Raw genomic sequence first — 15362 nt, 5'->3', positions numbered from 1 at the left:
GGTCAGAACGCGGTTGTGCCACCCAGCTATCTACTTGTCTAAGGATCGAATCACCAACTACCAAGAGCCTCCCTCCCGCCCCACCCAGGGATGGTTCCTTGATGCGAAAGGAAACCTGCTCACCAACTGAAGAAGAGGTCCCTTCTGAGGGCATGTTCCCCTTATCCTCAGTACGGTGCCCTGATTCCACAAGATCCTCATTCTCCTTGACAACAAGAACGCTGCCATTTTTAGAGTGGGACACATCTATCCTGTCCCTGAGAATCTTGTCCTCGTGCCTATCTAACTGTCTCCGCTTCTCCAGGTCAGCCACCTTGGCCTCAAGGGTACGTACTCGTTCCCTGAGAACCAGGAGCTCCTTGCAGCGAGCACACATCCAGGACTTCTGACCAGAAGGCAGATAGTCATACATGTGACACTCAGTGCAATACACTGGAAAGCCCCCAACCCCCTGCTGGCATTCTGACTTCATTATTCTGTTTTAGGAATAACACACTAAGAGGAAAGAAAACGGCTATGATCCCCCTGCTAAGAGCCACAGGCCAAGAGCCCTTTAGCTCTCGCCCTTCGGCTCGCGCCAAAGGCTCGCGCCCCTGCCCAGCAGTTGCCTTTTCAATGCAAAAGGTCACTTCCTGCTAAGCACAGGAGGTGAGCACAAAGGGGTGTGTGTGGCTTGTACTCCAGCAACCCCCAGCAGCCTTACAAACACACTCACCCTCAAACACAATCAAGCCCAAACACACTCAGCCTCAAAACTACACTCAAATCAACACAAAACTACACACAAAAAGCCCCAAAGCTAGAGAGGACCACCCTTAGCTTCTCAGCTTAACCCACCACAGCCAAGAAAGGCAAAAAGCCCTTACCTCCTCTAGCAGCTGCAGACCATGTGCTCCTGAGCCCAGGTGACTCTGCATGGGCAGCCGATTGGGCGTGGGGAGGGGGGCTTGCCTACCCCAGAAGCACATGAGGATTGGTCCCCATGGTAGTTTCCATCCTAAGCCTTGTTCAGGCCACATGGGTGTCCCAGTGCCGGGAGGATGGCCCAAGCTTTCCCATTCAATGGGTGCCATTCAGTGGGTGTCTCCTTTTTTTTGTAGCGTAACTTTCCACCGCTGCAGGGGGCATTCCCAGGCCTGGAATGGCTTTGGAGACCAACTAACGCGGCCTGCCCCTCCCCCTCCCCCGCTGCTGCAGGACCTTGCGCCGCACTTATGCCTCTGCCTGGCTACCCAGCATGCCCACTGGCAGTGACCCATCTGCGGTAGTGTGCCTCAGGTTGGCGGTGGCGAAGAAGGGGTTACACCCACATAAGTGCCATTTACGCCCGTGCAAGCCTTAGTTCTCTCCCTATGCACTTTCCACACCTCCCTTAGGATTTCACAGTTAGCCACATAAACCTGCTGAAAATATAGATAGGATTTATGGAATTGGTGTACAGGTAGAGTAGGACCAATGATCCAAGGCCAGGCATTGTGTGCGCTTTCTTCGGCAGGAAGCAGTATTTAGAAAGGTCTTCCCTTTAATCATTTTCAGTACTCAGGAGTTCTACTGGAGAGGGCAGCTTCATTTGCTAATGTTTCAAGCCAAGTTGTGAAAGAGCCCACCACCCACACACCTGTGCACACCATGATGGAAACTTTTTTGCATTTTTAAAAAATATAACAGCATGCAAAAAGCACCATTTGAATTGTTTGCAACTATGTACCTGAATATACTTTACAGATTTGGCAAGTCCTTGACATTTACATTGTGTAATGCCCTATACAACTTCTGCAGTGTTGGCCTAGTGCTTTCTGATACACTTGGGCAGAATTCTATACATTTCCCACTAAGCCATCAAATAACTGTTTTAAATATCTTGGAGCTGACCTGCTATATGGGCATTGTAGACTCTTTGCCATATGGGCAGAGCAATTCTAAGCTCTGCTGGGGCATGTAACTTTGGTGGCGTCAGTTGGATTCAAAAGGACTTTTGGCAGGGAGATGCATCCAGTTTGGTGTAGTGGTTAAGAGCGGTGGGACAATAATCTGGAGAACCAGGTTTGATTCCCCACTCCTCCACTTGGAGCCAGCTGGGTGACCTTGGGTGAGTCACAGCTTCTAGGAGCTCTCTCAGACCCACCCACCTCACAGGGTGGTTGTTGTGGGGATAATAATAACAGTTTGTAAACCGCTCTGACTGGGTATAAGGTTGTCCTGAAGGGCAGTATATAAATTGAATGTTGTTGTTGTTGTTATTACGGGTGAGTCCTGCCAGACATGGCCAGCAGAGCATGTTGTCTTGTTTCCATAGAAACTCCAGCATGCACCAGTCATCTTGACAGCTGCTGTTGACAGCTCTGTGAGTAACTGACAAAGAAGGAACCAATCTTGGCAACGATTATGGCCACCATCTGCCAATACCATTCCCTGAGACAGGGTGCAAAGACCCTATGACCACGGCAGCCAAAGAGAGTTACCTCGCTTGAGAAGCCCACCCCCCCAGCTCAGAGGGGACATGCACACAAGCTGCAGACAGAGTGCCCACCCCATTGCTGGAAAGGGCCAGGCTGACAGCTAAAACATCACCCTGAGCCACATGCACTCCTTCTCCAGAAATGTAAAAACAGAAAGGCATTAGAACCAAGAAATCCTAGACCAGCTCAAACCCACAGCCTCACCACACTCAGGACTAGCTCCCAAGTCATGGAGCCGGTAGAGGAGATTCCCACAAACCATGCTAGGAGGGACTAGAGACTCATCTGCAACTCTGATGTCACCACCAGCCACATGGAGCCAGACAGAGAATATCATGCAGATTAGCATGGCTCAGTAGAAAGGTGCAAAGAGGGCATGCTTGGGGTTCCTGTTGTGAACCCCACTGGGGCTGGGGGGAGAGGAGGGCTAAAGCCCTTTGTCTCATGCCTCCCCCCGCTGCAAACAGAAAAAGGGGAAACAGGCTGGCCTAGCCAATGAGGCACCCCAGAAATCCATCATTTTGGCCAGCATGTTGCTCCACAAGTCCCTCTCCGCCGCATTACTGGTGGAATGCCCCCATGTGCTTATCAGATACCAGTAGTGCTATGGGAGAGTGCGGGAGCCCCTTAAAGCCCCCCTGCCCAGGTATTGTCATCTATAGGCAAGCAAGCAGACAGGGAAAGAATTGTGGTAGAACACAGACTTTATTAAACTGCCAAAGGGGATGTCTGGAAACAGGTTACCAACTCCCTTTGTCTGGATGGCAACTATGCCTGCATGTGCTGTTCCCAGGAGCCTTTAGGGGCAGGCTGAGCCTGACTCTTGTGCTGCTTCTGAGCAAGCAAGGCAGGCTGAACGCTGCCTGAGGGAGAATGCTCCAGGAGATGGGCTGGAAATGTAGTCTGAGAGGACTGCAGGGGACTGTGACTGCCATGCTCCCAAATCTGCCTATTGAAGCCACCTGCCTGAAGGAAAACAGAAGCATGTGCAGCAATGGCAAGGCCAGGTCTGATGCACTTTGGGAGGGTCCATGACCCCAAAGGGGGGGGGAGGAGACTTCTGTGAAGCAGAGACTGCTGGCATCTGATTGAGACTTAACCGTCCAGTGAGGACGTACCCTTTGACTCCATCAGCTTGCTTTGTTTCTGTTGCTGCTGCATGGAGCTTTGATTCTGTGAGGAAACAAGTCTAGGAGTTGCTTGGCCACCTTAACAGGGGAGTAGAGAGAGCCAGCTCCAAGGCGACCTGGCCAGTTTGTCGGGCCAGTTTGGAACTGTCACCTCCCCATGGAAACTTTCTTGCAGGAAGATTGAATCGCTGATTCTTGGATTATGATCCATCTATATTGGAGCATTGGGAGTATGATGGGCAAGTGCAATTTGTAGTGATTGACTGGAACTGCATACGGACGGTACTTCATTTGGACTATCAGATCCTCCTCATTTTTATGAATTGATATGGCTTTGGCTTTTGATATGGAATGTTGTTGATATAGTGTATAGTTTAGATTGTTGTACATTTCCTTATAGCGCGGAGCACTTTAAGACATTTGATATTCATTGCTTTATTTTGTGTTTGAGAGAGCTTTTTTCCAACTCTTCGTTTTTGTTGCTCTTCTCATTACAAGCCTCTGTGTTCGGTTTTCTGGAGACAGGGTACCTGTTAGGGTCCTGGAATGGGAGATGTTAGTCAGACATTCTGGAATTAGCTCTTCTCTTGGAGTGTGGGTGTAAAATGCTTATCTAGTTTTGCACATGTCCTCTCTGTGCTCTCACCACTACTGAGATGCCTTGTGCTCTAAGTCCCCATGGCCAAGGGCTTTTGGACAGAGTTCCGTGCCGCACCCCCTTTTTACTGAGTTCATGAGTGCCCTTGCCAGGGTTTATGTAGGGTGGGTGTGATTGAGTGCTGAAGAGGGGCTTGGCTGGTGCTGGGGCACAATGGATTGGTTGCAACTGTAATTGGGATCCTGTTCTCCTCCAGTCCAGTTGGGCAGGGCTGTGCATGAGTGGGGGAGGGGATTTGATTTTTCCCACCTCAGAGCCACACCACCTTTTTTTGTGACAAAACTTTCAGTCACTGGGATATCCCCCAAACTAGACTGGCTTCAGGAACTAACTCCTGCCTTGCCCCTTGGCCTTCACAATCCCATGCTGGCACAGAGGTTTATGGGCCACATCTGCCAGTGGTGGGCTGTGGTGATCCCCCATCAGTGCAGCCACCTGGTGGAGCTACGCTGGGGAGCTCTGCCAGTGTAATTCAGGTTTACGATGGCTTCGGTGCAAGGTACGTCAGTGTTGGGGGTTGACTCCCTGAGCACTTTTGGTACCCCCAATTAGGATTGCAGTGTTAGTTTTTTATAGCAGACTATATAGTACTCAGAATTTTAGATCAAAGAGTTTATCTTCATTCTTTCTATTGTGATCAGCATTTTTGAAATTTTCTACATCCTTTGGTTTGAATTGAGTTTGTAGGTTCTCTTACTACATTGGAGCTCCTTATGCCCCTTGAAAAGCTTCTTCTGATGGTTGGGCTACATTTATTAACAGTGTAGGATGCTGCAGCCAGAGAGAAGTTCCCATTCCTATGCAAATGGAATGAGAAGGTGACTGATTTCTACTAATTTTAGGGAATGGCTTTTTATGGGTGCAGGGGTTCCAGTGGGAATGGTAAGATGCAAGGATCCCTTGTATGGACTCTATTCCATTCCTGATTCTTTGGATCTAAGTCACTGAAATGTTTGAAAATTTTCTATTAACTTGTCTTTAAAATTCTACGCTTTTGTTTGGCAAAGAAGTTTGTTCACCCATGCTTAAATGTTAGAGGTTTATTATTAAGTTGCATTAAGCATTTTATAGTAATTGACTGCTACATCTTTTTTAATAGATTATGCTGTAGAAGAAAAACCATCTCACATCTCAGTGATGCAGCAGCTAGAAGATGGTGGCCCAGACCCTCTTGTGTTTGTTTTAAATGCAAATTTGCTGTCCATGGTTAAAATTGTGAATTGTAAGTCCTGTTTAAATTAATAAGATGGCAAAAAGTGAACATGCTTCGTTTTATAAAATGTGTTTCTTTGAAAAAATTCACTCAAAGGCAGAAATAGAGGAGTAAAGAAAAATGTATGCTGTTTCCTGAAGAAAGTGCAGGATAGCTGTATAATAGAAATTTTCCTACCATAATGCAGGTCAATAAAAAAAACCTCCCCGTGTTTCAATTAAGTGCCATTAATTAATTGTCAGCTTTCAGTAATGTCTAGGAGTGTGCATCAAAAAAAAATTCAGATGATCCGGAGCCGGGTTTCAGGGATACTTAAAAAAACCAGTATCCCTGAAATCCAGGTTAGATTCTCTAATCCAGTCAGGTGAGATTAGAGAATCCTGGATTTATCTGACCATTATACCATGTGGGGAAAACTATCCAGGTGGGAGGCATTTTTCAAGCAAACTACCAAATTTGCAGGTAACCTACTTCTAACTGTCCACTAAAGGCCCCTCAGGTTTCAGGGAGATAGGATCTCAGCGTCTTAATTCTATGGGCCACTGAAGAACATGCCCCAAGTCACAGGGGCAAGGCTGTCACTGGTCAGAGGCACATTCCCAAATGCAAGATCAACCCAGAGAAAGCCCAGCAGAACCAAACTGAAGTCCCCTCAAAACCAAAGTTCCCCCTGAGCAAGATGCCCACAGCCACTTTCCATTGTTTCCTTCGATAGGAAAAAAAGCCAGGCTGGCTCTCAGGCAAAACCACAAAGATGTAATGCTGCCACTGGCCAAAGGCACAATCCCAAATGCAAACTTCACCCAGAGAAAGTCCAACAGAACCAAACTGAATCAAGGGAATGGAATCCCCCAGAACCAAAGGGAAGCAAGGGTGGCAACATCAAAACATTCATGTCAAACCAGCAAAATCCACCCAAACCAAACTGAAACAATGGATACTGTTGCAACTTAGCCAAATAGAGCCAATATCACTCACAGAAGCCAGGCAGAACCCAAGGCCAGTGGGGGAACACCACAGATCAGAACCAAGCAAGTATCCAGTTGCTCAGCCAGAACCACCAAGAAAAAGGCAATGGAAAGCAAACATAGCTGTAAGTAATCTGGTATAAGATGAATCCCTCTTGACCTCAGAATGAAAGTGAGAGGGGTAATTTTGGAAAACCCAAGTTCTCCTCTCTCTGCAGTCTGCTCTGCACTGACTCAAAGGAGTCGCTCTCTCTGACACAAAGGAGCATTGAGGCAGAGCAGCATGCTGCGACATCCCTTCATCACTGGCCGTCCTGTTCCCTCTCACTCCTGCAATGAAGACAGTTAATATTTTACTCAAGAACAACACAGCAGCCTTCTCAAGCTTTCAGCAGGTTTGCCTCTGCCTGTTTTTGGCATTTGAGTTAAATTTTCTACTTCCCTTACATTTCTCTCTTAATCTTCCAGTTCCAATGGCAGAGAAAGCAACATTTCTGATGCCACTTTTCTTTCTTGCACAGATTCATGCAAGATCCAACAGTGTACTGGCTGGGCTGGTGGTTTTGGGGTGAGGTTCCAACTTGGAGTGTGCCAAGTGGAACAAGTGTCCCTCGTGCTGGGTTTCTATCTAAGTTTTAAGTTTTGGGAAGAGCACTTTCCCCCACCTCTCCAACACAGACTGAGAGAGGATACAGGCACAACTGTGATCACTTGACTCACTCGGAAAGTCCAGAGCTTGAAAATTGTAAAGTAGCAAGATGACCTTCAGAAAGACCAAATGCTCAACCTTCCACAGGAGCAGGCGAGTGTGATGACGGCTGACAATGTCACCTGAATGAGAGAAGACATGTTTGCTCTGCACGCTCATCAGAAGGCATGAGAGGAACACATGAGCCTTGAGAGAGAAGCCCAGTCAGACTGCCTCTTTCTTGGTCCAGTAACTCTGAGGACAGTTGGAAAGTAACTCTCATGGCTCTGAAAAGCAGTCCCTGACCATTGCCTTCACTGAATCCTGGCTTATAATAACATTCAATTTATATATCGCTCTTCAGGACAACTTAACATCCATTCAGAGCAGTTGACAAACTATGTTGTTATTATCCCCACAACAAAACACCCTGTGAGGTGGGTGGGGCTGAGAGAGCTCCTAGAAGCTGTGAATGACCGAAGATCACCCAGCTGGCTTCAAGTGGAGGAGTGGGGAATCAAACCTGGTTCTTCAGATTAGAGTTCCATGCTCTTAACCAAACTGGCTCTCATGCCATACGTTCCCAGAGGGGCCAAGCATACCCTGGATGGCCTCCATCTCCAGGGACATCATGGGAGTGGCTGTGGGGGGTACCTGCTGAGAAGAGGCACCACAGGGAATATCAGAGCTGGTCCCTCTTTCCATCTCCTCTGCTGGCAGAGTGCTCCTCCTGGACTTTGTACACTGCACCTGCTGAGAAAGCTCATCTCTCAAGCTGGTGAGGTTCCTGGTCTGCTCAGTGATGCTTCCCTTGTTGTGCAATTTGCACACGGTCAATTTGCACACGATTTTCCGGGCTGTATAGCTGTGGAAAATCCACAACAACCATCGTTCTCCAGCCATGAAAGCCTTCGACAAAATATATATATAGCTCCTCAGTGAGAGGTTACAGATGGGACTTGATACTCTGTTGCAGCCATCACATGAGTGCACACAGTACTGGAACGTATGTCCTGCATCTGGGTCTTCCTCTGAAGCATCTGGACAAGAGGAATGATCAGATCCAGTGTTGCATGTAAGATGGGACTGTGATGGTGAAGTCCTTAAAGAGCCGAAAGACCTCCACCATCTGGGATATGATCAGCCACTCCTCTTGACTGAACTGACTCTTCCCTCTCCAAGTGTTGCTTTCTTGAGAACTGCATTGTGAGGGCAGCCTGCTGCTCCACCAAATGCTCAAGCATGGCATGGGCAAAGTTCCAGTGAATGACAACATCTCTGTTGTCATTGCAGTGAATGACTGGTGTGATGCTCTGTCACACCAGTCCTGACCTACTTCTGGTGCAGTTGGTGAGTTGCTTTCACACTGTGCAAGAAGTGACCCATGATGTGCCAGCATCTCTGGAGGCCCATTTGCACTGCTGCTGCCTTGATGTTTCTGCCACCATTGGTGATGTCCCTGCCTACCCAATTCATTAATTGCCTCTTGATGGTAGTAGCAATGTCGGCCACCATGTGCATCTTGTTGAGAACCTTGGCATGGAGCAAAGCTTTATAGTAGCTGGCCTAGAAGCCCCGTCTGACCCTGCCTGACACTGGTAGTTCCACTCCCTCTCAAAAGGTCATTGGGTGTACAGTGTACCAGTGTACAGTCAGTGAGAAGTACGCATGCTGTGACTGGGGGCAAGTCCAGATGTCTGATGGGAAGTGCACATTTCTCCCAGCAGCATGAGAGAACTGTATATGCACATACTTCTTAGCAGTTCTGTAAAGGAAAGGCATCATAGTCCTGCTCAGCATCATGTGGGCAGGGAGCACATACCAAGGACAGACTTCTTGGAGCAGCCCATGAAAGCTGATAACCTTGGCCTTGGAAAAGGGCATCCATCTGTGGTGATCATCTTGGCAATTTTCCAAGTGACCATCTGCATTGCCCCCAGGGTCCCCACTCCAGGCACACTAGTGCCGCCTCCATAAAACATCTCCATCAGAGATGCTTTGTATCCCTTCATTATAGGATAGCACCAGAGGTGGTAGTAGGTTGGCTCCTCTGCTGGTTTACTGGTGACCATACAGTGCCAGCTTCTCCCCCTAAGAAGCACTGGCTGGTGGTGTTTTTCAAGTGGCCCCTGAGGCTGGTAGCTGAGAGATGGAGGTCTTTCCCTCGACTGACCTGGACCCTACAGTGTTGGCACTGCACGTAGTGGGGGTCCTCCCTCCTCTGCAAGTTCTCCCAGACATCAGTGTAGAGGCATCTAAGCTGCCCTTCAGCTGCAGGTACCCCAGGAGCTGCCTCCTGTGAGGCACTTGGGACAGATACACCATGTCTGGGGGGGACGCAGAAACAAATGGCCGAGGGCGAAGGGGTAGAGATGTGGGAGGGCACTTCTTCCATCCCATCTTCTTTTTCTACCTTCTTCTCATCCTACCTCTCCCTGAAAGGCCTACTGCTAGCCTCAGAGGAAATCAGGGAAGGCTCAACCCACAGTTTGTCCAGCACCCTCTGGATCCCTGGAGTGAGCTTGAGGACCCAAAAATGCTCGTCCTTCAAGTACACCCCAAATGACATCTCATGTTTCTCCTCAATAGCTGGGTCTCAGTAGCTGGAAGAGGTGAAGCCTCAGTAGCAGCCTCCTGCCCAGTGCCAGCTCCTGTCTCAGCAAAGAGGACCTTGTGTACCCTCTTGCTGTTACCAGCCAACCTGCAGGCCAGGCTGCTGGATAGTGACTGCATCAGGGCAGGCCTCCTTCATGCAGGTGGGGGTATAGCTGCAGGCCTCCCCTCCTCCCCTCTAGTTTTCATCCTCGCCTTTCCCTCGTCTCACTCATTCTGTCCCCTTTGCACTACACTCACCAGCTAACCCACAAAAATTAACCAACACTCCCAAAACACCCAGCCAAAAATCTGAAGTTTTTCTTAGAAGCTACTCTCTGATTAGTACCTATTGTAAATACTTACTAATGGTTTTGTCTCTAACTTGGATATTGAAAAATTTCTTTTTAAAAAGCCTTAAGTAGGTGTTATTAACTAACTACACTAGTAAGAAGCTTAATTCCTCTTCAGGAATCAAGCACCTTCCCTGAACCCAGACTACAGGTCAGCCTGTAGCTAATTCTAAAGCACATGTCCTAGTTGGCTTCACTGAAGCCAAGACACCCAGAGCAGCCTAGTTAAATATTTTACTATGGTATCTATTTGATTAGAACACAACAATGGAACCTTTCTTAATTCCTACACAAGCCTCTTAAGGTGAAAACTCTGTTGGACCCTATAAGCTAAAAATTAATTTGTGCTTGTTTGTTAAAAAAGCCTATGCCTCACCTTCATTTTAAAAAAGCCTTTTGAAAAGTTCACCTAGTTCTCTAGATGACCCAACAAGAGCCCTCCAAAACTCCATTAGTAGCAAAACCAAAAATTATAAGTAGCAACAACTGCAGTACAGAAAATAACACACCTCTTGGTGAAAATCAGGCCTCCCTTCCAAAAAAACCCACACAACAGGAACTAACAACAGATAGCAAGCAGCAAGTCTTGCCAACCAAAAGTGGAAGGCAAACCGGCAAAAAGAGAACAGCTGTTCCCCCCACACAAGAACAGCAATATCTCAAAAATGGCAAATAGCAACTACTCTCTTGTCTTTAAACCAGCATGCAAGGAACAAGTGAAGGGTGAGCTCTTCTCAAACATGAGCTTTTGCAAGCTCAAACCCTCACTATTCCAGCAAGATGGAAACATGGTAAGTCTTCCAGGAAACCGATGTGGATGAACAGAGAGCTCCAGAATAAGCTAAGGGATAAATGTTCAGGAAATGGAGAGAAGGACAGACCTCTAAAAAGGAATATATGAGGGTTACTGGGTACTGCAGATCAGCCATCAGAGAAGCCAAAGCTCAGTATGAGCTGGGTCTGGCCAGGGGGGCCAGCTACAATAAGAAAAACTTCTACAGATAGGTGAGAAGCAAACACAAGGTAAAAGAGGCAATTGGAACTAACTTTGCTGTTAGTTTCTGTTCATTTATTTGCTGACAAACTTCTTTTGGGTGGATGGTTCTTTTTTCTCTTGTTGTGTTGCACAGAATCACATAATCACAGAGTTGGAAGGAGCCATACAGACCTTCTAGTCCAACCCCCTGCTCAATGCAGGATGAGCCTAAAGCATCCCTGACAAATACTCATCCAGCCTCTTCTTGAAAATCACCTCCCCAGGCAGCTGATTCCACCTTTGAACTACTCTGACTATGAAAAAGTTTTTGCTCATATCCAGCCAATACTTTTCTGTATGTAATTTAAGCCCATTGCTTTGAGTCCTATTCTCTGCTGCCAACTGGAACAGCTCCTTGCCCTCCTCCAAATGACAGCCTTTCAAATATTTAAAGAGAGAAATTATGTCCCCCCCTCAATCTCCTTTTCACCAAACTAAACATTCCCAAGGCCCTCAGCCTTTCCTTGTAGGGCTCAGTCTCCACAGCCCTGGTCATTCTCATCACTCTCTTTTGCACCCTCTCAATTTTGTCCACATCCTTTTTGAAGTGAGGCCGTCAGAACTGCACACAGTACTCCAGGTGTGGCCTGACCAAGGCAGTATAGAGAGGGACTATGACCTCCTGCAATTTCGACGTAATAACCCTTTTGATACAACCCAAGACTGTGTTTGCCTTTTTTGCCACTGCATCACACTGACTGCTCATATTTAGTTTACAGTCCACTCTTACTCCAAGATCTCTTCCGCATACACTACTACCCAGAAGTGTATCCTCCATCCAGTATTTGTGCTTCACTTTTTTGTGGCCCAGATGTAATACTGTGCCCTTATCTATGTTGAATTGCATCCTGTTCACAACTGCCCACTTCTCCAGAGTATTCAGGTCTTGTTGAATTTTAACTCTATCTTGGGTGTTTGCCACTCCTCCCAATTTGGTATCATCAGCAAATTTAATGAGTAGCCCGTTTACCCCTTCATCCAGATCACTGATAAAAATATTGAAAAGTACTGAGCCCAAAACCGAGCCCTGTGGCACCCCACCCTCCAATATGATGAAATGCCATTGACCACCACTCTTTGGGTGCAGTCCTCTAACCAGTTCCCGATCCACCGAACTGTCCTATAGTCCAGTCCACAGCCTTCCAGTTTACCCCTTAGAATGTCATGGGGGACCTTATCAAAAGTTTTACTGAAATCCAGGTAAATCACATCGACGGAGTTCCCACGATCCAGTAAACTTGTCACTCAATCAAAGAAGGAAACCAGGTCGGTCTGACAAGATCTGTTGGGGACAAAACCATATTGACTTCCCCGGATCACTAAGCGGTCCTTCAGATGCTTACAGATCGATCCCTTTAAAATCTGCTCTAATATCTTCCCAGCAACAGAAGTCAGACTGACCGGCCTGTAGTTTCCCAGGTCATCCTTCCTCCCTTTCTTAAAGATTGGGATAACATTTGCTCTTCTCCAATCTTGTGGCACATCCCCAGTCCTCCAGGAGGCCTTGAGGATGATGGACAGAGGCTCTGCAAGTTCTCTAGAAAGTTCTTTGAGCACTCTTAGGTGCACACCATCCGGCCCAGGGGATCTGTATTCATCCAGTACAACCAGGTGCCTCTCCACAATCTCTCTGTCAATGTCAACTAGCGCTCCAGGTGTCCTCGCGTGTCTACTACCATCTCTAGATGGGCTCAAGTTCTTCAGGGAGAAAACAGAGGCAAAAAAGTCATTAAGCCTGTCTGCTTTTTCTCTGTCCTCCATCAGAGTTTCTCCTTCTACTCGCAACAGCGATCCAATTGCCTCTTTTACCTTGTATTTGCTTCTCATCTACCTGTAGAAGTTTTTCTTATTGTAGCGAGCCCCCCTGGCCAGACCCAGCTCATACTGAGCTTTGGCTTCTCTGATGGCTGATCTGCAGTACCTAGTAACCCTCATATATTCCTTTTTAGAGGTCTGTCCTTCTCTCCATTTCCTGAACATTTATCCCTTAGCTTATTCTGGAGCTCTCTGTTCATCCACATCGGTTTCTTGGAAGCTTTACCATGTTTCCATCTTGCTGGAATAGTGAGGGTTTGAGCTTGCAAAAGCTCATGTTTGAGAAGAGCCCACCCTTCACTTGTTCCTTGCATGTTGGCTTGCCTTGCATGCTGGTTTAAAGACAAGCACACTCCCCCATGGAATGACTCTCATCAAACTCTGAGTTCATTGAAGTTGGCCCTACAAAAATCTAACATACGAGTCTGGCTACGAAGTTCCTTGACCCCCCACAGCAACTGGAATTCAAGGAGGACATGGTTACTTCCCTGTAAGGTCCCCCCCTTTCACCCCATCTACCAATTCTTCCCTGTTGGTTAATATTAAGTCTAGTATGGCCGAGCCCCTTGTCGTTTCCTCCACCATCTGAAAAAGGAAGTTGTCGGCCAGGCAGGTCAGGAAGTTGCGTGATTCTTGTCACTTTGCTGAGCTTGTCTCCCAGCACACATCGGGGAAGTTGAAGTCACCCATCATTATAAGGTTCTGATGTCTGAATACTCTACCAATCTGTTCAAGGAGGGCAACATCCATTTCCTCTCCCTGGTCAGGCGGTCTGTAGCGGACTCCAACAACAATACCCTTTGTCATTCCTCCCCTTATTTGCACCCATATATTTTCCACTGGCCTGTCAACCACATTCTCCAGAACTTGCTGACAATCAAGCCCTCTCTTCACATACAATACCACTCCGCCTCCTCTTCTACCCATCTGGTTTTTCTTGAACAACTCATACCCGTCCACTACCGCATTCCAGTCATGGGAATCATCCCACCAAGTCTCAGTAATTCCTACTGTATCATAGCCCTCTGTTTGCAAGAGAAACTCAAGCTCTTCCTTCTTATTACCCATACTTCGGGCATTGGTATATAGGCACTTGTAGCCTTGTACCTTCATTTGATCTGTCCTACCCAGGTGGGCCCCCGCTGTTACACTTCTTCACTGAAATCCCCATGTTGATTGTCCCCTTGTGGCATCAGTTTAAAACTCTCCTGATGAAGCTCTCCAGGTTCTTTCCAAATATTTTCTTCCCTGACCTTGAGAGGTGAAGCCTGTCATGTGCTAGAAGGCCTTCTCTAAGAAAACTTATCCCATGGTCCCGGAACCCAAAGCGCTCCTGCCAGCACCACCACCTCAGCCAACGATTCACCTCAAGTATGGTCTGCTCCCTTTGCATTCCTCTTCCTTTGACAGGAAGGATAGAAGAGAATACCACCTGTGCCCCTGCTGTCTTCAACTGCCTTCCAAGAGCTTCATAGTCCTCTTTAATTCTTATGATGGTATTCATGGCCATGTCATTCGTTCCCATGTGAACCAGCACAAACGAGTACTAATCAGTCGGACTGATCAGTTTCGGCAGTTGGTCTGTAATATCCTGAATTCCGACTCCCAGCAAGCAACACATCTCTCGGATGTGTAGGGGATCTGGCCTGGACACATGATGTTCCATACCCCTGAGCAGAGAGTCCCTGATGACCACCACCTTCTGTTTTCTTCCACTTCCGTGTGGCCCCATGCCCTCTTCACTCCCTCCCCCAGGTTTTTGTGGTTCTCCGTCCACTCTTGGTCTCTATCACCATCTCAAGCACCTCAAAACGATTCCTGATCTCCAGTGGACCAGAGTGTTGCCTTAGTCCACGTCTTCCGGTTTGTACTGCAGAATTGAGAGGAGGCTCAGAAGGGACTCTTCCTTCTTCTCTCAGACTTATTTCTTCATGCTTGTGCAGAGCCCCCACCCCAGGCTCTTCTCAATAAAATCCTCCCCTTCCTTGATTTCCTGAAGGGTGGTGATCCTCTCCTCCAGGCTCTGAATCTTCTCCTCCGAAAGCCTGACCAGCTTACACTTCAGAAAAGTGAAGTTTGTCTTCTCTTCTGGGAGGAAGACAAACATGGCACACTCCATGCAGGTGACTGGAAAGGGGCCTTCTGTTGACATCATCGCCTTCCAAGTATATTACAAGAGTACTCTTCTAGCTGCAGTTCCTTTTCCTTCTCCTTCTCAGAGCTCAGATGGCTGTGATGTGCCTCTGGTGAGGAGGACCCTAATACAATCAAGGCTCACTCACTAGAGGATGGGGCCAGCAGTTAGCCCCAGGCAAAACAGACACTCTCCAATTACTAACAATCCCCTTCTGCAATCAGCTCCAACTCAGGCAAAAAAGACAAATAGAAACACTTACTCCAACTGGCACCACTTTACAGTAGGCTCTACCCACTCACACAGCCCCAAACAC

General features: G+C 47.5%; 1 protein-coding gene across 4 annotated transcripts in view; it reads left to right on the top strand.

Moving 5' to 3' along the window:
• ZFYVE9 (zinc finger FYVE-type containing 9) overlaps nt 1–15362 on the top strand; it is a 147317-nt gene that overhangs the window by 102111 nt on the left and 29844 nt on the right. For 3 of the 4 annotated variants that reach the window (XM_054979125.1, XM_054979123.1, XM_054979124.1), the window contains one exon: nt 5347–5469. The exons of the other annotated variant lie outside the window; for it this stretch is intronic. In XM_054979125.1, the coding sequence (XP_054835100.1) occupies nt 5347–5469 (123 nt within the window). The remainder of the gene's footprint in view (nt 1–5346; nt 5470–15362) is intronic. 4 annotated transcript variants of the gene reach the window in all.

This window comes from Eublepharis macularius, chromosome 5, assembly GCF_028583425.1.
Source record: "Eublepharis macularius isolate TG4126 chromosome 5, MPM_Emac_v1.0, whole genome shotgun sequence".
In the NCBI taxonomy this organism is placed as follows: Eukaryota; Metazoa; Chordata; class Lepidosauria; order Squamata; family Eublepharidae; genus Eublepharis; species Eublepharis macularius.
The sequence above is the reverse complement of the archived record's forward strand: the minus strand, read 5'-3'. Positions and strand labels throughout refer to the sequence as shown.